This window comes from Amphiura filiformis, chromosome 2, assembly GCF_039555335.1.
Source record: "Amphiura filiformis chromosome 2, Afil_fr2py, whole genome shotgun sequence".
NCBI classification, from domain to species: Eukaryota; Metazoa; Echinodermata; class Ophiuroidea; order Amphilepidida; family Amphiuridae; genus Amphiura; species Amphiura filiformis.
Genome location: NC_092629.1, coordinates 62675642 through 62700686, shown reverse-complemented (window position 1 = coordinate 62700686; position 25045 = coordinate 62675642). Strand labels below are relative to the sequence as shown.

Genomic DNA, 25045 nt, shown 5'->3' with positions numbered 1-25045 from the left:
ATTATTTTTATGGAGCAAGCAGGAGCAACCTGGGAGCAATTACACGAAACTTGCATAATTTTGTTTCCTTGGTTGCATTAAAATATGATCATTCATAAAAGTCAATTATTTATTTATTTACATAAATCGTATTATTTGTTTTACATTTTGATATATTAAAGATACAATTGATCAAATTTAATCCACACATTTTTGTTTAATTGAACAAGGATGTTACATTGACCAATCACAGCGCTCGATTGATCTTCCTTTGCGCCGTTTTTAAATGCTTCAGAAAAAGTATCCCAAGATTGTTTTGCGGCGGAAGTCCAACGTCAATGGAGTGACTTTTATTGGGCAAACGTTACTAAACCCCTGGGTAAGACAATAAAACGTAAATGAAATGATATACATTATAATCATAGATTTTATAATTTTGAAGTTCAAAGTAGCTAAGTGATCTAGAACAGGGGAAATTTGGATTGGAATATTCGAAGAATCAGCTGTGCCCATCGATCGGTGCAGAATTCTCCACCTTTGTCGAGTTGGCGGTTTATGGCGATGTCAATCATGTCAATATTCCTTACCACCCTTGCTATTTTAGGGCTAAATTATTACTTTTGCTTGAAGGTTTACTTGTGTATTACGGTTCAACAGTTGCCAAACACTTTGAAATTAAGGTTTAATGTATTGGAAGGAGGGCAGGGGCGCTTCGTTAATGATAATGAGTGAAATTACGTGCTAAACAAATTAAAAAATTGGCGATCCTGACCTGCAATGCCTGACTTTTAGACCACCATGATGACCACCCTCGCTTTAGGGACTAAATTTTTACTTTTGCATCAAGGTTTAGTTTTGCATCATGATCATGGTTAAAAAGTTGCCTGGCCCTAACACTTTGGAGTCAAGGTTTTTGGAAGGAGGGCAGGGCTTCGATAAATGACGGTTCAATTATAGCATAAAAACAAGGTCAAAACAACTTTTTGAACGGAAACAGGACACCTCGCCCACACGCAACTTCGCCTACACGGCATCTCGCCTACGTGCCATCTCGCCCCCTATGCAATGCAATGCATTGCAATGGCGGTTGTGGATGTATCATGACGATCGATGTGACCGGAAGGGTCGTGTGTTCCTGTGTTGGTAGCAGACTATACGATCAAGGATTCGTTCCAATGAATGCACGGGAATATTCAAAAAATTTGTGTGTGTGGGGGGGTGTGTGTGTGTGTGTGTGTGTTTTATAAATTGAGGCCCCTACCGTCCCGTCCCCGTGTAGATTATGTTCTGTTTTTAACACACCGTGCTGATGTGATTATAACAATATTTTTAATTATTTTAATATGTGTATGCATTTTTTCAACATTCATTTTTAATAATTTGATAACTTCGTGTTAAAGTGTGTTATACGTGAATTTTTATGAAGATAATTATAAAGAAAAATATGGCAGTCTTAATTTTCTTAATACCATTGATTGTTAAAACTTTCAGCTTACTTTTAATATTAAAAACAGGGAAAATATGACACAACATCCAATGGGGGAGTAACATAAGACATATAAACAAAGTTAAAAACCAATGCAGCTTTTTATCTTCAGCTTTTTATCTTCTCTTTTTTTGATCAGAGCTGGTCTCCACTATACTGAGAACAGGTCTCTTATTTTATCCCTTGAGAAAAAAAAGTCTTGTCTTTTCGAAACGTCTAGTATTTAAAAAAAAAGAAGAAGAAAACATGGGTTTTTAACTTTGTTTATATGTCTTATGTTACTCCCCCATTGGATGTTGTGTCATATTTTCCATGTTTTTAATTTTATCCATTGCTAGTGTGACACTGCTGTATCCTTTTGGATCCATCCTTTGGTTCCCCGCTGGTCAGTTGGAACAGATTTTCCCTGTTTTTATACTTTTAATAACTTGATAACGTGTTAGTGTTTAAAATAAATTTTGGCCATTTTCAACGAGCAGGGCCTGTGCTGTGCGTTTCGCCCCTTTTTACACCGCGGGTATTTGCTGCCGACGATTGCTTGACAAGTCCCCTGCGTGACTGCCAGCCAAACCACGGAATGGCCCGGAAATGGAATATACTGGATACCTTGCGTGCTACGGTGACAGTGCCATTGATTTACCCATGTCATACCCGGCGATTCGCGGAAGTCTTTACTTGCCAGCGTGTTGGAGGACGGGTAGTGTGCGTAACAAAAAATGTGTAATTGCGGGCTGTATTAAAACATGTTTTGTGCTTGTATTAAGTCCGTACCGTGCACACGAAGACGAAGGAAAGCCATTGAATTATGATACAAAATCATAAGGGTAATGAAAGTTGATTCCAAGTTTCCCATCATCGTCATCACTTTTTTACATTATATTAGCTTATATTTTCACGAACAATAATTAATTTAATATGTCCGAAATTTAGGCCTTATAAATGTATTTTTATGTTAAATCCTTAGGCCCATGTATTTTATTTTTACAGGTATGTTTTCATGAACAAAAGAATCAATTAGGCCATATTATAGGCCCCTATGTGTTATTTTATTTTAAAATTATGTTTACTTAATTCATATAAGTTTATACTTTTTAGTGTTAAATTAATTATGGCCAGTATGGCCTAATAATTTATATAATATGGCCAAAAAAAGCGCTTGCCAGTTTTGTGTATTTTTATTTAATTAACCGAATCATTCATTTTACCGGCTCAAACTCACTTAAAATAAAGTTTGAGATGTTCAAAACTTTTAAAACTTGCAGTCCTATAAAAGATATTAAATCAGAGAAGATCTTCTTTGACATAGCCTAATGAAACAATTAAGGGAAACAAATATTTGCCAAATTTTTCAAAGACAAATGCGCACAACTAGCAAAACAAATGCCAGCAGCATGCAGCTTTGAGATATTTTGTGGGGTGCTGTGCAGTGACTTATATGCGCCATTTTGCACCGCGTGTTAACGGCGGATATTAGCTACCACTTACACGAAAACGCCGGGTGTGATTATGTTCAATCAATGGTACCGTGATCCAAGCACGCAAAAATGCCAGAATACACCGATGTACCTTCCTTGACAAGACCGGGCCCCGCGCGCGGCCGCATGGCATACACACTGATGTACGATCGATTGCTTGACAAGTCCTTGAATAAGACCCCGAGAATTATACGGGCCATGTTTTTGTGCTTATGACGTGGCGCTATTGGAGACGCTTGAAGAAGAAAAAAGTTGCAAATGTTTGCAAAACTGGTTAATACTAAAATAATACGATTTCGGTAAAATTTTAATTTGGGGTTATTCTTTGTCAAATATTATTAGTATTAACGTGCTCCCTTATAGGCCTACACATCCAAAGACCCGTCATTTTCTTATTGTTTTCACGCAAAAAATGTTGTGGAAAAGTCCTAAGTTTTAGAATATGGCCCAGAAAGAACTCTTTTTTTTTTTTTTTTTTTGGGGGGTCTTCCCTCGAAAGGCCTCATTTGTTAGCAACTGCCCTCGAAAGACCTCTTTTTTGGATCCTACTCCTATTTATTGCACAATTTTGCCCCCGAAATACCTTATGAGCGAAAATGGAAAATGTTACTTTTATGCGCATAAAACTGAATCTGGAATCTGTGTTTTGTTTTCTTTCTCTTATAATTCTATAATGACTTTGGTTTGTTTATTTGTTCTCTCTACGTCCACTCCCGCATACACACCCCACCTAACATTCCATACACACTCCTTCACGAACACATCTCAAAGAATCAAGCGCGGAAATTGAAAATGTTACTTTTGCGCGCATAAATCCGAATTTGAATTTTTTGTTTTTGTTTGACGGTGGTGTTTGTTAGAAATCAGTAAAGAAATATGATGTGCATATGTATAATATACAAGAAGGTATACACATGATAAATGAAAGAAAGATAATAATTATAATAATAGAAACAAGGAAGGAATTATTTTAGACAAGTGTTAATTGTGTGTATGCCCAACCTGATCATGCAAACGACATCCGAGTATCCGAGCTTCCAAATCTGGGTGTTTGATAAGCCTAGATAGGGAAGACCCATTCAATGACGCAATGCGACATGAACAGGCAAAATTGGGCAAAATAATGATTTATATGAAGTTTAAAATGAAATCATGTTATTCATGTATGGTATTTGATAGACCTAGAAGACGCGGTGCGCGTGTTAATAGGATCTAGGAAAAATAACGAGTTATATCATATGAAGTTTAAAACGAATCATACCTGTATATAAAAAGCCAAACAACCTACATCTTCCAAATCTGGGGAAAATAACGAGTTACGTGAAGTTTCAAATTAAATCACAGCTCGTATATCAATAAACACATTTTATTGCACAAAATGTTTCCATTTATTTGAAATTTTTTCCCAGGGTAGCTCCGATGTCTTACAAACATAATGAATTTGATTCCAATGTATACTCAGTGGACATATTAAAACATTACAATGCCAAAAATTCAGCATGATCAGGGTTGAAACGTATTATGTAAAAAACGATCGAAGGCCTACACTATATGGTTTTATCTCTTGGTCCCGGCTCTTGACAGTTCAGTTTCGGCACACTAAATTAATACTAGGAGAAACTTAAGAAATAAGGGGAAGGATTCGACTTTGACCTTGTCACCAAGAAATTTAAGAAAGAAGGACTCCGGGAAGGCCCGAATAGACTTTGATCACTGGTCATCAAAAGGCCCTTCCATCATGAGACGACTATCTATATACATGTTGCGTAGAGAAACGTAACACTTGCAGCTGTAAATGCGTAGGTCTTTTAGTTTCAGCTTAGTCTTTCACATGTCATTTCAGTACACCCATTAAAATCATTTTTTCTCTTTCCAGTCCAATTATGCTTGTTTTGTACTCCGTCGGCAATCAAATGGTTCAAACTATAAACGATTGTTAGATTGTTAAACCCGGTTTCCATCTTCAGGCTTAAGGCCAAAGTCTTTCTTTCCTTATGTCCTTAATTTTTCTTTATTCAATCCTGTTCTTTCTTGAGGCCTAGGCCTAATTCTGTTTTCCCCTTTGATACGTTATTGTATTGTCAATGGTCATGTCATATACATAAATAATTCAAACTTTCTGACTTTGGTTTGAGCTGAGACTAAAATACCTAAAGCCTTACTTGCATTTGAATCAAATAAATATATTATATAGGATACATGCTAAATACTTGAAGCCAAAGCCTCTTAAGTATAACAAGTCAGATCATGCTGACGGTGTTTATGCTACATCATATGCTCAGGTGCTCCTTTGTTAAAAGGGAAATCCCTGATGAGGAACGGTCAAAGAGTAGTTCTCGCCAGTCAAGAAAGATAAACTGTGAAAAGTCCACTAACCGCCCCACCCGAAAAGGAACTTTCACCAGTTCGTCTTCATGGTCTTTAATACTAGCTTAAACATATAAATCATCATTATCAGTTTGTTTTATAAAGTTTCAACACCCGTAAAAATTATACGACATGCATGAATAAAGTATACACATGACATAGGCCTACGTATCTTCCAAATCTAGGTTTATCAAACTCCCAGATTTGGAAGTTATATAAGTGGTCCTTTTTATTGTTATTCATTTTGCATTTATATTAAACAGGACAAAACACAAATAACTTGAGAAAAAAAAGATAGAAAGAATAAAAAACAACATACACAACACAAATACAAAAGCATCTCTAACAGTATAATATATGACTAGTACAATATTATGCATATTTTTAAATTCGTTTTATACTTTGTCTGTGGGCACACGAGAAAGACAATAATATGTTATATTTATGTAATTACTAATTTTCTTTGTTGTTACATTATTTTCTTACACAAAACATTCCCATTTCATACGAAGTGGTCCTTCAATAATGTGTGATTTGCATAAAAAATAGCTTCCTATTTGAATGATATTTTTCACTGATAGCGCTTATATATTAGCTCGTACTGATCGCATTATCGCCTTTTAATTTCGAGCCAAACAAATGAGGTAAATCTAAAACGAAGAAAATTGCTATTTCATTCCAGCGCCTACAATCTGTGTATCAGCTCACGATCATATTATTATCGGGCGGAGAGCTAAAGGAAAATTATAAAAGACCAACTTGGACCCAAACCATACCGATCAGATACCGTAGGGCCTACCCGGCCCTACCGCGAGTCAGACTCAGATGCCAACTACAACCCACCAAGAACCACGGAAATCCATCCAAAAGTGGCAATATAATAATAAGAAGTTAAGAACACGTGCAGTAAAACATAAAATCAGACCAAATAAAAGAGGCGAATAAAAGTAAAACAAAATTGTGACTAAGAATATTTAAAAAAAAATAGAACCACATAACAAAACAATAACATAACACATGATAACAAAAAGTAGAAAAACAAACATAAAAATAGAACAAAAAGGCCTAAATCCAAAAGGAAGCAAGACCAAAGAAAAGCATACGCAAAAAAAAAAAAAAAAAAATTAAAGAAAAACATAAAAATGGAAAAACAAAAATAGGACAAAAAAAAAGCCCAACCCCCAAACATATCAGAAAACAATACCAAATAAACGAAATCAAAAGGAAACAGTACAAAATACAGACTAACATAATATTAATAGATACAGACAAAATAAAACAAACAAAAAGCATAATATACAAAAAAACAATACGATCGTACATGTAGTAGGCTACAAGCATTACAAAATAAAGAAAAGGATAACCAAACCAAAACGAGCCAAAATATAACTAGAAACGTAACAAAAACAAGCAAAAAGCCATAGACCTATCCCAAACAAAGAAATTATTCACCAAACAAAGAAAAGCATAAACAATACACTAATTAAAGGAAAAAACTAAATTGAAAATATATAACCAAAAACCCACTCAGACAAAGCTCTAATAAATCCAAACGAAGAAAAACAAATAAACATTTAACAATATAACAAATTATAGCAAGAACCAAGAACAACAACAAAGCCAAATACTAAAAAACATTACGAAATATAAAAGAAGAATATTACAAATTACCCAATAAAGAAAACATGCAAAAGTCCAAAAGCCTATTAAAAAAACGGTTCCGTAGGGAAACGTAGGCCTATTAAATTTTGATGCACTATAGGGCCTACTTTCCTTATTTCGAAAACGCAATACTGAGCTACTATTCTAAATTGCCGCTATAGCTAAATTAGGTGAGGGAATTTCGGAAATACAACTATAGGGCCTACTTCTCAACTTCAAATCACCACAGCACCATGATCATCAAAAACAATCCTCACCTATCGGCACCGGGCTATTCTCAAGACTACAACAGGACGTGGTCACTATATTCTCGTCCATTCAATGGGGGCGATTTAATGAATACATCATTGATAGTACGATCTGAATACACACACATCCTGTGCGCATCGATCGTATACATCCACAATGCCATTGTGTTGCATTGCCGCAATAGCTAATTAGGGGGCGAGATGGCACGTAGGCGAAATGGCGTGTAGGCGAAGTGCATTGTGGGCGAAGTGTCCTGTATTCGTCATCTTTTTGAACATGTTGAAAACAAGTGAAAATGACCATCACCATTTTTATAATTATATGGAGGTTTTGTCTTGAAACAATACTTTTAAAATAATCGTAAAGCAAGAAACGTACCTTTATAAAATTAGCATCATTTCTGTCACATGAAAAGATGATCAGCTGAGTGAAAAGTTGCAGAAATTTTGAGAAATATGGGAATTTTCTCACTCTTAGGGAAAATACATCACGTTTTTGAGAAATTCGCCATCTTGAATAAATTCAGAATTGCGTCACGCAGTAAAAAGATGTCAAACGCGCTTGAAACTGCATGATTCGCTGGCATAAATTACCGTCAAAACATGCGATCGTGCTACGCAAAAGCTTCGGAGCGTCTGCGCGGAGCTGGTGTCAACGTCCACGGTTTGCATCAAGACAAGGGCAGGCTCAAGCTCCTTAACGTCAAAAATAGCTATATAAAAACATGAATTTTGGAACAAAATAAAGCTTGTTCGACGGAATAAAAGGTATGTTTGTACAGTTGGGTCAGTCCATCTCAAATGACCTAATGGGTTGGCTGGTCACCCTCTCAGATTTTGTTTAAAATCACTTATATCATACATAGCCCTATGTGCCAACATAACAGTAGATCTCTACTCCTTGTCGTTTCCGAGAACCGGCCTATTAAAAATTGGGTCAGACCCCCCCCTTTTTGCTCATGCGCGTCGCGACGTTAATTAATTTCAGACAGAGTTTAGACATCCATATATCTTCCCCAAGGGGTAAGCTACAGGGCTACAAATTGGAATCTAGGGTGTATATGACCCAAATAACCAGATTCTGGACTCAAAAAAATATGTATTTCAGCCCCATATGCTGATAAGACATTAAAAAAGGCATGTTCGTGATGACGCACATGACAAATTCCCATTTATGACCCCCTCCCCATTGAGGTAATCAAGGCCACTTGAGGTACCGGTAATCAATATTGGTACGGTACTTGAATGGCGTGACAGTCAGGGTTCGATTTAGAAAATGAAAGTTACATGCACAACTTTGATTTTTTCTTCAAAATGGGCTGAATAACACAAAATTTTGCATGCACAGGCAAAATTCTACATGCACAGAGCCAAAGTTAGGCCGTGTAAAATTAATATTTTGGTTCTCGTCCCCTCCCTCCTCAATTTCTGGGATTTGTCAGATTTTTTTGATTTTTTAGATTTTTCAATTTTTTAGACTTTGGAATGATTTATGAAATCTTCATACATATAAATAAGTTTATTAGAGAACAAGCATCACTTCCAAGTCTTTTTGTGGTACTCTAGGGGTTTATCCCTCAGAATCTCACATTTGAAAAAAAAAAAAAAAAGCCTCATCGTTTCCTCGAGCACTGTTGGAGAAGACCGAAAACTACTGACAATGCTAATTTTACATTGAAAAAAAAAAAAAAAAAAAAACACCTCCCTCCCTCATCAATTCATGAAAATCCTCTGGGCGAGAACCAAAACATTAATTTTATCGGCCTTACATGCATTTGTGCATGTAAAACCCCTCTAAATCGAACCCTGGCGTGACTCAGTGACTTTCTGCTCATTGTAAGACAGATAGTGTTGTAAACTTGATTGCATAACATTACAATTGTCAACTGATATCCTTTGTGTATTTGAGTTGTCATTTGATGGTATTAGAACTGTCATAATGGATGTAAACATTAAAAAATGTCAACAAAACATGCTGCTGCAGAACTCTATGCCTGTGTGTGTGTCTGTGTCTGAGGGCCGATGACACACATTCGAGTGTAACAAGGCCAGATTTGGTAATTATAACATATAAATTGACGCACTCTTCAGTCAAGCGCAACAAGGCACTCCGTACCCACAAGATGGCCGTGTTGATTGACGTCCCAATGACTACCTCTATTCAAATAAGGATAGGATTGAACCATCTTCTTGGGTGCCTCGATGGTACTTGACCTATTTTGCTGTGTTACCCAAGTAATCAATCCTATCCTTATTTGCATTGTTAGTCTAGTTGATCGGTTGGCTCTCTAGAATACTGAAACAGAATAATTTCAACATCTGACTCTTTTGTTTTCTTGATCATGTTGCTGTCATCACCCACAACAGTGTATACTTCAAGTTAGTAAGTTACAAGTCTAATTTTTAACAATGTTAGTTGTTTTGTGATTACAGTGATCACTCTTCATCATGAGTTGGGTGGTGGACGAATGGAAAGATGGCCTGCCCCACAGGGCGCTCACCAAGATTAGAGAGATGGAAGGCAAATTGGAGAGGCTTGGCAAAGAGCAGAAGCAGCGACAATTTCAACATGAGCAGGTAGGCGTAGTATCTGTACTCTAGGAAGTTAACTTTTGAATTTGCTCAGTCACCGATGAAAAGCTATAGTCCTGAGCTGTTGGAATTTAATAGAAATTAATGACACCATGTAAACTTTACATTGTAAAGCAAAATTTTGGAGTTCAGAAGTAAAACAGCCAATCACACCAGGGATTGGCATTTGGGAAGTTTGCAAGGTTTTTATTTTTGCACCCTTGTTTTTGTTAATTTTGATAAGTAAGTAGGCCTACTGCAAAATCCAACCTGGTCAGCCACCAGAGGTCATTCCTTCCATCCTCAGCTCACCTTTGGAATGCTCTACCTGGTCCAATTACCTCTAACCAGAATCGACTGAGCTTCAAACGGGAGGTTAACAACTATCTTGGCGCCAACCCATCAGCGCTATCATATCGATAGCAGCTGTTAATGCCTTGCATAGTTCAGACATAAAAAAGAAAAGAAAATTAAAAGCCTGCGAAAAAATTGCAATAAAACGAATTTGAACCAATTGCAGACTTGAATGTGTATTGTGTAGCTGACATTTCATCTGCTAATAAAAGCTCCCAAGCTGTTTGCTGCAGTTTGGCTTTGTCCACGCAATGACCCAACTTGACCCTGATAATACGCCTTAAAATTGTAATTTGAAATAAAAAGACATGAGTCTGTTAGTAACTCAAATGACATTGAAACAAAACGAATCAAAATAAATTACATGCAAATTGTGTCTCACATTCAACTCAACTTGATCCCATTTTTCAGCTTGAAGCTTCCTACCAGAAGCAAATCCGCAAGGTAGAAGAGGAAAAGTCCAAACATAGCACCCTCACACACGAAAACCAATCGCTATCAGAGGCCTGCCAGAAGCTGGAGCGTGCGCGGGAAAAGCTGGCACATGATATACAGAGCAAGGATGCGCACATCGCATGTCTGGAGGGTCAACTGTCTCACGTGAAGCAGTCATTAGATGCGGAGAATACAAGAAACGGGCAGCTTAAGACGGACCTGGAAAGGGCGCAGATGGAGCATGGTGCCACAATGAAAAAGCTTGGCAAACTTGATGATGATCATAGTAAGTGAATTATTTCTGGGTCATTCTAGTCTATTGGTTGGTGGTTGTGTTTGTTAAGTGTTTTTTTTTAATGGTACAAACACCATTGTGACACTTGTTAAACAGTCTGCACATTTGCACTGGTCCATGGCACAATCTAATAATATAATCAGACCAAAGTCAGCAATATTGAAATTGAGGAACAAACAAGAAGAAAAAACCAAAGAAAAAGTTAATTTGCAACCAAGTATGCTGTGGAATCAAGGACTCAACATTGAAAAGTGTACCATGATGCATGTCAGTAAAGGTAATAACTCCATTTCCAAAATGTCCTACTTTGGTCTGTAGATGGGCCATTTTTGGCTCCTGGATAAACCGCTGTCAGTATCAAAATGTTGGCACCAACATGTGTTTGTGATTGAGAGGACTGCAATGGGCTATTGAAATCCATAACCCCCTCCCCTTCAGATGGAAGACATGACCTTAATCTCCCATAAGTCCCATGGCCAGTGTGAATTTCCCATTCGAAATTAAAACCCCTGTGTGGGTCATTTTAAAGGTCATTTCTTCCATAGGGGGTGATGGGTATATGGCTTTCAATTGAGATATAGAGCCCAATGTTACGAACATATAGCACAGGTTAGGAACTGTGTTGGTCTAGCGACATGTCATTTGACCACTTCACTGCACAATTTAGGCATATTTCTTCTAAACACATCACTCAAGGTTGCCCAATAGTGCTCGGCATGTTGATATTGATTATCCACCTTGCCTATTATAGATACACTCACCGGTTTCACTTGACTGAGATGGGTGTTGAGGACCAGTACCCAATATCTAAGGTGAAACCTAACATCCCACCAGAGTGAAAGTCCCTGGGTGTTGAGACAACACACACAATATCTATGTGGTGAAACCACAGAATTAGACAACCCGGACTCCCTATACTGGCATGTACAATAGCGCTGTCAGCTATGGGGAGAAAGTTTGGGGTATTTGGGTCCTTTCCGACAGTGCGCAGAGATTTTAAATGAAAACAGTTGTGCATCTCTCATCATCCATGTTCCTCTTACAATTGCATGAAAATCATTGCCTCAAGCGTATTCCAAGGGAAACCAAAATACCCCCAATTTTTGCCCCATGCCTGTATCAAGATGGCGGTCAAGTCCTGATTCTCCTTCTCTAATTCTGTGGGTGAAACTCACTCAAGTGGAACTTTTTCCAAGTAAATTATCAGCATGCTGACAGTTGTAACTAGTATGTAGAGTGTAAAGTTACCATAAATTGATCATAACTGCACCATCCACCCATCTTGTTGTAACCATTAATTGACCATGTATGCACACACACACTATAGGTAAATTGCAAGAATTAACAAAGCACCAGAAAAGTCAGCTGGAAAACCTGGAGGACAAGCTGCGAGGCATGCAGCAGGAGTGTAGTACCCTGCAACGCAAACTGAACACGATGGAGCGGTCATCGGCAGCTGGTTCATTGGTCAACTCCACATCGCAAGGTTGGTTTGGTTTGGTGTAGGTCTGGCTCTTGATTCCCTCCGTAGATCATGCATGCAGTTATTAACTGCAAGTTGTCTGTTACCAGAATCTATCACAGTTAAAATCCATGCACCCCCTGTGGAAGACATGGCCTTAACGTGGCTGTATACTCTAGACGTTGTTTCTTTCGCGAAATTGAGTTTTTTTGATATGCTTGTACTTTGTTATGTTTTTTATAAATACAAGGAATAAAAGTCCAGATTTGTAAACTCCAACTGCAATATTTTACGGATTTTATTTCACTATTCCACTTGTGTTTGAAATTTAAAAGGAAAGAAAATCTTTGTTGTACCAGCAGGGTACACGCACAAGAACAACGCATCGCGTTATGTATCGCGCAATTTGTTAACGCACAGATCGCTACACATACGCGATGCCTATCTGCATGCGCGGCGCATCTTATGGAAACACCACGGAAGCACTGATTTCACAAAAACCTAGTGGTCAAATGGCTCCGTTTTAGCTGATAAAATGTGGGGTTTTTTTTTTTTTTTCCCCCGATTTAAATATCAAGTTATGAATGGATTTCGCTCAAACTTCTCAAGGGGCTGTGGATTTACCCGATGTTCACGTATTATAAGGTAGAAAAACGAAAACTGCCGCATTCTCCTGTGAGATTCGATGAAAGTGCAAAATGTGACCACTTTAAACTTCAACGGCCATTATTTCAATGTTCATTTTCTCGGTAAAGTGCCGATTTAGGTACACGATAACTCAATAAATACATCATCTATAGGTAAGCAAATATGATCATCGTAAAAAGCATGATCGACTCAAACGGTTTTATCATTTTTTTATATTTTGGTCTATTTCCGATTTTAGGCATCATTTTGTGCAAATAGGCGTAACTTGTGAATTTTAAAAAGTTCAATTTGATGCCTTTATATGGTCAATACCTCAAAAACTAAGGCCAATATCAAAAAAATTAAAGAAACGTTTTTGGAATGGAGCCTCAAGATTGAGCTAAAAACAAAATAAAATATTTTGGAAAGAGTGTTTTTTGTTATGATGTACCTAACAAATATTGCCAAAAACTCACTTTTTGTGATTTTCTTCATAATTGTTGTTTTTACCCCAAATCTGTATTTATATTAAGTCTTGCCTTTATAAAAATGTATACTTTTATATGTCTTGAGCGAATAATTACAAAGTTATTGCACTTTTACTACATGCATGTCTGAGAGTACAGAGCCTCTTTAATCTTCCACAGAGGTAGTGTGATTTCAAATGGGGTTGACGTGAATGGGTTACTCCATTTGAAATCTACACCCCTCTGCATGGGAGATTAAGGTTGTGTCTTCCATAGGGGGCATATAGATTTCAACTGGCATAGTCAATGGGCATACTTTTAGAATCAATATTGATTCTGGCAAACCAAGTTCTGGGGAATTGTTACGGAAATTGTTTCTCATCAAATTTGAATCCCTTAAAATTATTTATTTACTTTTTTTTGTACCAGCCCAGGAGGATCAAGCTCATCCCATTGTTCATGTTCATAATTGATTGTATGTTATATTGCACATTATGTCACTTGTGATGAACCGATCCACCCTAGATCGGAAATTGCCGATCCCCGATCCAAAAATTTTCAGATCGGCCGATCCCGATCCAGATCCGATCCACGTTAGGGCTATTTTCCGACTCAGAATGAATGACGACTGTGACACATTTTAACACTGCCATATGTATGCTCAGTAGCTCTCAGTAGTAGAGTACAGCTGTAGAGTACATATATTGAGTATTTTATCTTGAAAGAATTACTTGATTTCCCACAAAATAACTCATTTATGACGACTTGCGTAGTTGTAAACAAACATGTGTACCAATTAAGCTATGATACAGCACGTGTAGCGCACAATTCTAAGCTAGCGATGCGGCACTAATCTGGTAAATTCTGGGCTCTGGCTTGCTTCTCAAAGTTCGTTAACCCGTGTACCATGAACTCGTGAACTTGCGCAGACATGGTGCGCAGTAGCATGTTTACGATAACAACAAGCTCACACAGCGCTGCAGCGTAAAATGCGGAAGTATAATTATACAGTCATGTACGAGGCATTATAGGGTTAATTATGTGATATAACGTAAGGTTTATTGTTTCTTGAACTTTGTAACTATTGTGGGAACACGTCATGTACTTCAGTATTTATTAATTCATTGTTTTTAACATCGTTCAGGTCGGAATATATCTTTTTATCAAACAATGTTGGATCGGTTCACAGGATCGGTAATTGAAGGGATTTTTACCGATCCCGATCCACATCCGATCTGGCCAATATCGGGCCGATCCAGATCTACCGATCTGGATCGGTTCGTCACTATATGTCACTGTGAAGCACCAATATGGCCTAACAAAAATAATGTTTTGTTTCCTGTAACATGCTGAAAAAGAAGTTGTTAAATTTGTGTGGTCGGCACATTTTTGCACGGTCGGTCGGGTTACAGGAAACATAACATTTTTTTGTTAGGCCTAATGTTATCAATGGTTGTCAGTGTTTTCATCCCTTGTTTGCACTGGATACAGGGTGTCCTAAAACCATGCTCATTTTGACCAAGTCTCATTCTCACCTGAAATACATAATGGGCTATTCCAGTTGATATCCATACACCCCTACAGAAGACATGACCTAAATCTTTCACACAGGGGTGTGAAGAGGTTACCTGAATAGGTGACTTGCCAAGTAGTGTCGGCCAGTCAGGATTTTTTTTCTTCTGCAAGACGCTAAATCACCCTTAAGGAGGCACACAGGATCACTAATTATCCATTATTATTCACCTCATAACTCGAAAACTATTTATGTAAAGTATATAAAAGTACACATTTTTTGAACGGAAATGAGCTCATAAATCCATTTAAAATGTCAGTTTTGGGTCAAAAAGTACAATTTTCGAGAAAATCCCAAAAAACGGCTTTTTTGACCAAAAATTTTTGGTCCGCCATAAAAAAATTATTTGAAAATCAAAAACTGTAAAACATGAATTTTATTAATTTAGACAAATAAATCTAGAAAGTGTTTTTTATTTTTTGAAATTTTGCTTAGTTTTTAAAATATAGGCAAAAAATCAGTAAAAAGCGTGTGACCCGTGTTCAAATTTTTTGAATCATGGGTGATAAAAAAGTTCTAGGCCCTAATTTAAAAAAATGAAAAAACACTATCTAGATTTTGGCCATATCTAAACGTTTGACTTAAAAACTTACCTCAGTGATGCTTCATTTAGACGCTATGGCGGACCAAAAATGGTTAAAAGTGGTCAAAAGTGAACTTGCCGAAAATCGCGATTTAGAAAAATACAGCGGATTTTAGGTCCATTTTTGAAGATTATTCCATAAATATATAATCCGGTGACTTGTGACGTTTGGTCAAGTTAGAAAATGAGAAGGCGTCCAACTGCAGCAGATTGGCATTTTTTTTTGATTTAGAAGGTAAAATATACAATATGACAAAATTATCCGTGCACATTCGGCAGATGTTTATCCACATGGAGAGCCATTTTATTTACCTCAGTCTTGTTTCCATGGTGCAGCAGAGCTTCCGGCAAGGCCGCGGACGTCGCGTCGGCGTTGAGGAGCGACAGGGCGCGGACAGACAGACAGGTTACTGCGAATAAGTTGCACCACAGTGCATGGTCGTGTTGCCGCGAACGAAACCATGATTATTTAAACACAATTTTGTCCTGTTCCGTATAAAAAAAAAAGATCATGCTCTGTATTAAAATTTGCGGACATCAGAACATTAAAAGTAGCATAGAATAACTGACAAGCAATTATTTTAGCAGATAATCAGGAAGTTTTATGAAATGAAGAATAAATTGAGACATAATCATGATAATTGCGATTTCTGTTTTGTACTAATTTTCATAATTTTGCTTTAAAAATGCAATGTTTTTAATTTATGGTTTTTGGTGATTTTCTTTTCTTTTTTTTTTTTTTTTTTGGTGTTGACAAATATTGCATTTTTATGTTCATTGTCCTTTTCTGAACCGCAAACATATGTTGTTACTACTCGTTTTTTTCTTTTTAGTTGGTGCTTGAGAGGCACCACAGCGGCCCGTCCGCGCCAAAGATAGGCATTTTAACGCCCGTTATAGCTAGGCCTACACCACAGGAATCCAAAGTAAAATTTTAAAGATTCTGTTGTGTCGCATTACTCAATATTCCGTTTTTGTTATTGTAATTGTTTGTTGTTATCATATTTTATTTTTAACTTTTTACGGAATATCAAACACGTACAAAAGTCACAGGCCTATTATAGGCCTAAAGCCACAATAAAGTTGTAAAATATTTTGTACCGCATAAAAAGTGAATAAAATACAACAACAACAAAAAAGTGTGTCTGTTGTTGTTTTCAATCAAATAAACGTGTAAAAAGTGGGGTAAAAGTTGTAATATGTCTTGAATAAACTTCTTGTAAAATGGACAAAAAGTAGGCCTAAAACGGGCAAAACACGGAGAGGTCACAAGAAAACTGAAAAACACGGTAATTGACATTGCCTAACAAAACCGAATTTCAAACGTATAGAGAACGGAACACTTATGGCTTTAAATTAGATTGTGGTTTATGTAGTAGGCCTACCGTATTATATAGGCATCATGCATGCTATAAAGAGCGTTTTAAAACACTGCATGAAAACATTCACGAAAAATGCTTTAAAGCAGTTTACCTTTTAAAGTATGCAGAAAACATTGTAAACGTGAAAGTTGAAAGCCAGACGAACATTACAAATAAAAAGGCATTCGGCCAAAACATTCGCAAAAAGTGTTGTAAAACCAAAAGCTTTTATCCCAATAATGGTATATGGTAGACCTAAATATAGGCCTACTTATGGAAATGTAGTTAAAATGTGTTATGAAAAAAGCACGAATTTGCGTTTTCGATTATATTTCTCGTTTGAAATTATTATTTAGCATTAAAACATTCATGAACGCGTGCTTTCGCTATGCGATTTCAAATATCGACATTTTGACATAGAGTTGTAGGCCTATGCCTAGATGGTCGATATATTGAAATGTCAACGTTTTGACATTGCGTTAATGGTCAATCAGGAGTAGAGAACGTTTGAAAACGAATCTTAAATCCGTGTTTTAATAACACTTTGAAACATTATTCAGGGCCTTAGGTATCTATAATATAGGCCTACCGGTATAACTGCTTGCCTATTTTTTATGGTCTTCAAAATTAAGACGAGACTGAACGACCGCAGAGGCCCCCGAACCAAGGCTGGGACTGCATAAAATATAAGCTAATATAATAGGCCTATATTCTTGTCCAACTACACCAACTTGGTAAATCAAATAATAACAATGAAATGAATGAATGAATGAATGAATGAATGAATGAATGAATGAAATAAAACAAATTTTTTATTTTATAATAATAAGCCTAATGATGTACTATACGGGCTAAGTCTAGCCTACTAGCAAAATATTTAGGGCCTACGTTTTCTATCGTATCTACCAGATTGTGTCATCATTACAGGGCTTCTTACAGCTAACTACTTCTTACAGATAAATTTCATCTTTTCAAGTTCAGAATGAAACTTGAAAAACAAAACAAAAACAAACAAAAAATTCACTATTATGTTCATATAAAAAAACTAATAATTTATACCACTATATCAGCACTTTTTTGGCGAAATTTAACGAGTAGGCCTACTGATTCTGGGATGGGGACGGTGGTGGTCTGTCGGCCCGCAGTTTCATAATGCAATGGTGCAAGCTTTACCTACCTTGGAAGAGATCAATACGATAAAATACGGTAGTGATCGCAATTGGCGACTCCAGCGCCTCAATCAGCAATCACCTCGCCCATCCAGTTTACCATGTGTGCGTGTCTTTGCTAGCTGTGCGCCGCAGATCGCAGCGTTCTGAGAACGCGATCTATTATGGAAAACAATGATTTATTTGCTTTTGCATTTTGACGAATTTTTAATGAAAAAGGGTCTCTAAAATAGCTTTTCTTATGGTTCAAATTTTAAGATTTCTTTAAAATCTATTACTGACAAGATAAAATACGGTTTGAAGATGACATTAGTGATGAAAACTCAATTTTGGCCTTGTAACACTTCAGTGATCCTGTGTGCATCCTTAATCTGAGAAAGCTTGCTTGGAAAGTTTTTAGCAAATTATTTTTAAAATTTTGGAATTCAAAAAAAAATCATCAATCCTTTTTGGTAAGAAAAAAAGGTTTTATTTAAAAAAAATTGCATACAGCTTTAAAACATAAAAATACTCAAATCGTAAAATCTGGGTCGGTCATGCCATAGATTTGTCTAGAAACCTTTTTTTCTGTTGCCTAAATTTGATTTAATCTCTTATCCTGTACAGTGAGTTTGAGTGGCACATCTATTAGTGATGAGGATGTGAAGAAACAATTGGAGCAACAGACAGCACTAAGGATCAAACTGGAGGAGGAACTGAAACTTCTTAAATCCAACACGGTAAGCTTGCTTAGGCCAAAAAAAGAATTTTAGTGCATCAGATTATTACTCTGATCAGCTTGTAATAGGCGGGACTCATAACATTGTGGATTGATATAGAATGGTGTACACACAGCTGGGCGCAGCAGCACCTACGCGAAATGCGTATTGCGTGACGGATACACGCTTTTGTAAATTTACACACACGTACTATAACAAAAACCAAATAATTCTCGTCTATTATGAGCTGATCATAGATTTCAGAATTTTGTCTGGAAGGAATAGAAGAAACTTCCAGTCAAGTCCTACTTGGGCCTCCAAATAATTAAGCCAAAGTTTTTGCGGGCCCTGCAGAGCTTGAAGTTGACAGGCGTCTTGTGTACAAAAAGTTGAAGGCTCTCCAGGAAATGCAGAGGCCTTTGCTTGTATTTTTAGGCATTTAGCCAGAGGGCTGCCATATTTGGAGCTCTGATCAAATAAGCCCCAGCCCGTATGTAATAAAGCAATTCTTGAGCCACCACTAGAAGGCCAGACATAAAATTTTGGGGGGTGGGGGTGGCCAAGATTAACTGAAGTAATTCCAACAATGTTGCGTGTATCAAGCAACATTTTACTAGTGTAAATCTGTTAGGGTGAGAGAGTGCACCCCAGTGGAAGGACTTTTTGAATGTTTGGGTGACCGTCTGTTGAATACATAGTCAGCCAATCTAGATCAAGGCCAAATTGAATGAAGCTGCTTATAGATCTTTTTAAATTGAAGTTTGAAGTACGGCTGCTGTTTATTTATGATGGCCCAGTTTATAATTTCAGGTGATCAATTGTGTAAGAGATTGATGTTTGCGTTGCCATGTCACTTCATTGTGAAGTGCCAAATACATGTAGTGGAGGTGTTAGTTCAATATGTTAGCAAAATATTTTACCTGATGTTGAAATTGGCAAAATAAGCTGTATTTTCATTGGGAAGGATACCATTATGATTCATGACATTATTTTTGTCCGCCATTTTGTTGAACGGTGGTACAAGTTTTTTCACTGGTCGCTGCACCTGGTTGTATGAACATTTCTGATCTCAATTTGAAATGGTTGACCATCGTTGTCTGCTGGATTCATGTTTAGTGACATACTTGATTTTGTCATTGCTTTTGCAGGTCAATACCACCAGTACTGCCACCAGCAACACACATACCAGACATCAAGGAGCCACCAGTACTACCACCAGCAACACACATAGCAGACATCAAGGAGAACACAAGATGGGAGGAGACAATGGATTGATGGACCAAATGAGGAAAGACTTTGCAGGTATGATACACAAATTGAATATTTATTAGTACTCTGGTATGGGTTATTCTAGTTGAAATCCATACACCAGTTCTATAACTTCCATATGGAAGACATGACCTTAATCTTCCACACAGGGAGTATGAATTTCAAATGGGATTACCTGATGACTCCATTTTGTGTGGAAGATTAAGGTCATGTCTTCCATAGGGGGTGTATGGATTTCATCTGGAATATCCCATTGACTTCACACTAAGAGATCAATAATATTATACTGTTGCGGACAATGGATAAGGTCCAATGATATTTTAACCTTTTCCCAATGCTCAAGGACAATTATAGTTATATTATAGCATTGCTCAGTCAGCCATCTTATGACTGTAAAACAAGAATCAAAACAAAACATTTTGTTTTTAAAATTGTTTTCCACAGAAACGGAGAGAAGAGCCAATAAGAAACAAGACGAACTGAACCAGACAGTCAACAAGCTTGAGCAGGCCAATATTAAGGTCAGTTTGAAATGTACTAGGGGAGGACACCATGCAATGGCCTCTGTTGCCCTTATACGTGGCCTTGATGCTGCTCAATTTCAAAGCACTCTTCGGTATCAGTACATAGTGCCCTTTGCTGACCGGTTTTAAAAATGAGTGCCCTAAGCTGAATTTCAAGACCTAATGGCCCGAAAATCATTTTGAGATATTACAATTAATTACTCGTGCCCAGGGGTCAATATACCATTTTGATTACAAGAGGCTATTTTAAGGGCTGGGGTATGAACGTTTGGACAGTATTTATTTTGGGACATTAGAGCACATCAGACATATCGAATTGCATTCTGAATACTGAAGAATGGCCTTCTGATATCAAATAATTTTCATTTTTGAAATTTACAATTTAATACACATTTTATGGCAAATCATTAAAATTGATATTTTTGATATTTAACAGTACTTGAAGTAAACTTTATAAATCTGATGATTTATACTTAATGTGTGTAGGTGGGATGAAAAGTTTATCAATTGAAAATTTTGACCTTTAAGTATTGAAGATATGGATTTTTCCCCAAAAACACAAAAAAATTAGGTCTTTTTGGGAAACAGATCCATATCTTCAATATGAAAGGTCAAAATTTTCAATTGTCCGTCGGCTTTTCCTCCCAGCTACATACACTTTAAGAATATATCATTAGATTTATATAATTTACTTTGAGGACTGTTATATATCAAAACTTTGAAAAATATCAAATTTTTATAATTTGTCATAAAATTGGTATTATATTGTGATTTTTAACAAATGAAAATTATTTGATATCAGAAAGACATGCTTCAGATTCAGAATGCAATGATAGGTCTGAGGTGCTCTCATGTCCCACAAAAATACTGTCGAAAACGCAATAAACGCCATTCTAGATCCCTTAAATAGATTCTACTGAAAAGTATCCCTTGTGTGTATTGACAAAAGTTTGGGGCTAATTGCCATTAGCACTCATCTATGTTGATCCCTGTTATTAGCATGTCCTTAGTCAAACAATGGTTAATTATATTTTTGTATAAACAGCAGGTACAAAAGCTTTGAAAAGCAATTTTGTGCAAGAACCTGCAATATGTGACACTTGACAACAAAAGATAGCATATTTGGGCTGCAACACAATTTTCATCACTGAAAGTTTTCTTCCTTTTTGTAAATTTTCCATAATTTCATAGATGTATCCGTGACTTCTATTACAACAAAATCATAAATGTCTTTATTATTTTGCCTGGAATCACTGAGTCACTGCCTTCAAATTACTATCCACTCAGATCTCAGAACTTGAGAACAAATTGAAGCAGGTTGCTCAGGAGCTGCAGTGTCAGCGTCACAACGCAGATGCCGCCCGCCAGACGCAAGAACAGCGATTCAAAGAAAAGGAGAAGGAACACAATATAGAGATCTCTCAACAGATGCAGGCATACAAGTCTTTGGACCAACAATTGCAGGTTAGATCCCAATACAGGGTCTTAGCTAGGATTTGACTCTGAAAACTTAAACCAGACCTATGTCCTTTATGGAGGTTCAGTCAGTTGAAATATCTATTGCTATAACCATGATTTATTATTAGTCTGGTCTTGTTTCCAGTTCAAAGAACTTATTCAAGCATTTTAGAATGCCTTGGACATTAATTTTGTCCCTGAGCAAACTGTCCGTCCAAAATGATGGGTGGATGGGTTGGTAGCTAATACCGTGTCTCAATTATAATCCCAAGTCCCAATGTAGTCGGCATCACAATGCCTGTGACGCCTGGCAGACACCAGGGCAGTGATTTAAAGACAAATACAAAATGTAGATATCTGCACAGACGCAGGCAGGCAGGCCTTGAGATGTTTGGACCAACAACTACAGGTTAGGGTTTGTTTCTCTATTGCTATTATATTTTTCTTCAGATGCTTCATCTTTACGATAGATACATGTACATGGTTGTATCTAGGGGACTTTGAAGACATACCGTGATATGCGCATTTATTGTACCATTCTGAAGGCTGGTATAAATAATGATAATTTTAATACTTCCAATAAAATATTTATCTTTTAGGCGACGAAAAACCACCCTGTTCTACAGGTCCGACGGACCCAGAATTTATGTTTTGGAAATTTATTTTTTAAATTTTGCTAAAATCGTGTAAAATCATCCATTTTGGGGTCAAAAATTAACATTTTTAATTTTGGCTGAACATTTTTAGAAAATATGTTTGCCAAAAATCTTCAGGTTTGTCAGATTTTGGTGAATTTTTAAGTAAATTTTAACCTCCAGACAAAAAAAATCCTAACCGAATGATACTACTTGAAAAGTCCATCTGCCCCATAAACAGGTTTTGTTGTTGCCTGACTGAATTTTGTCATTGATATTTTGCAGGAAACCAAAGCCAAGCTGCAGCAGGAGGTGAACCAGATAGGCAACGACCGCAACAGCATCCAGGCCCAGCTGGAGAGATTGCAACAACAGGAACATAAATACCAGAAGGAGATTAAAGAGATGAAGGAAAAGAACAATAGTACAGAACAGAGTCTGAATGCCCACAACAAGAAGGTATGCGTGATACCGCCCTGTGTAAGGACAGGGTCTGAATGCCCATAACAAGAAGGTATGTGAGATACCACCCTGTGTGAGGACAGAGTCTGAATGCCCACAACAAGAAGGTATGTGAGATACCTCCCTGTGTAAGGACAGGGTCTGAATGCCCATAACAAGAAGGTATGTGAGATACCACCCTGTGTGAGGACAGAGTCTGAATGCCCACAACAAGAAGGTATGTGAGATACCTCCCTGTGTAAGGGCAGAGTCTGAATGCCCACAACAAGAAGGTATGTGAGATACCACCCTGTGTAAGGGCAGAGTCTGAATGCCCACAACAAGAAGGTATGTGAGATACCACCCTGTGTAAGGACAGGGTCTGAATGCCCATAACAAGAAGGTATGTGAGATACCACCCTGTGTAAGGACAGGGTCTGAATGCCCATAACAAGAAGGTATGTGAGATACCACCCTGTGTGAGGACAGAGTCTGAATGCCCACAACAAGAAGGTATGTGAGATACCTCCCTGTGTAAGGGCAGAGTCTGAATGCCCACAACAAGAAGGTATGTGAGATACCGCCCTGTGTAAGGGCAGAGTCTGAATGCCCACAACAAGAAGGTATGTGAGATACCACCCTGTGTAAGGACAGGGTCTGAATGCCCATAACAAGAAGGTATGTGAGATACCACCCTGTGTAAGGACAGGGTCTGAATGCCCACAACAAGAAGGTATGTGAGATACCGCCCTGTGTAAGGACAGGGTCTGAATGCCCACAACAAGAAGGTATGTGAGATACCACCCTGTGTAAGGACAGGGTCTGAATGCCCATAACAAGAAGGTATGTGAGATACCGCCCTGTGTAAGGACAGGGTCTGAATGCCCATAACAAGAAGGTATGTGAGATACCACCCTGTATGATGATGCTGTTAGGTATGCATGAAGGAAAACTTGGTGTCCGCTAAGACAGTAACCAAAACCCGGGTACCTTGGTCCTGTTTGAAATCCAAACATTCCGTATGGAAGACATGACCTTAATCTCCCACTCAGGGGATGAAGATTTTAAATGGAATCATCCATTCAGATAACCCCATTTGATATTCATGCTCCTGTTTGGAAGATTAAAGTCACATCTCCGGGTGCTCCTGTTTGGAAGATTAAAGTCACATCTCCCAGGGGGTGCCAAGTGGAATAGCCCATTTCACCTTTAATTTTTTGGCAGCTTTGCATATTGTGAGCTTGTTAAAAAAATGAGGCAAATGAAACTCTCCCTTGCAGGTTGATGAGCTCAACAAGAACATAGACGGTCTGAAGCGAGAGAAGGAAAATCTAGGCCTGAAATTTGACGCGGAACACAAGAAAGCTTGCGACCTGGAGAACCAACTGAAGCAGGCGAAAAAGGACCTGCAGCAACAGGAGTCTGCCAACGGAGATCTGAGAGCCAAGATGATGGACAAGGATTTGGAGAGAGAGAATCTGGAGACCAAGTGTGAAGTCAGGGTGAAGGAACTTAATAACATGATGGAGAACTTAAAGCTGCAATTGGCAGATGTAAAGCAGAAACATTCCAGTGCTAAAGATCAGGTGAGAGAGGTGTCAGGGATTGAAAGGGCCCATAAAAAAAGCAAAATTTTTTCTTTTCTTTTGGATTTCTGACATGGGATGATATTGCACCATAAAAGAGCAAAAAAGGGATCATTTCCCGGACGAGCCGCCATAAATGTTCAATGTTGTGCGCAAGTGCTCGACCATCTGGCCAATGGTTATATTGTTGTTACCAAGTTGTGCAGTTGGATTTTCATTCTGACAGCTCCACTGTATGTCAAAATTTAAACATGATACAAATAAGAAGTATACACACACATGCACAGATTGGCAACTGGCTTATGTAAATCCGAATTTAG

General features: G+C 37.5%; 1 protein-coding gene across 1 annotated transcript in view; it reads left to right on the top strand.

Annotated features, from left to right (window-relative positions):
* The first annotated feature begins 248 nt into the window (after positions 1–248).
* Positions 249–25045, top strand: part of LOC140141980 (uncharacterized) — a 30270-nt gene continuing 5473 nt past the window's right edge. The window contains exons 1-10 of the mRNA XM_072163880.1: positions 249–358; positions 9651–9794; positions 10554–10863; positions 12200–12358; positions 18721–18833; positions 19961–20114; positions 20526–20602; positions 21893–22069; positions 22984–23157; positions 24420–24725. Coding sequence (XP_072019981.1) covers positions 9666–9794; positions 10554–10863; positions 12200–12358; positions 18721–18833; positions 19961–20114; positions 20526–20602; positions 21893–22069; positions 22984–23157; positions 24420–24725 — 1599 coding nt within the window. The 5' untranslated portion in view covers positions 249–358; positions 9651–9665. The remainder of the gene's footprint in view (positions 359–9650; positions 9795–10553; positions 10864–12199; positions 12359–18720; positions 18834–19960; positions 20115–20525; positions 20603–21892; positions 22070–22983; positions 23158–24419; positions 24726–25045) is intronic.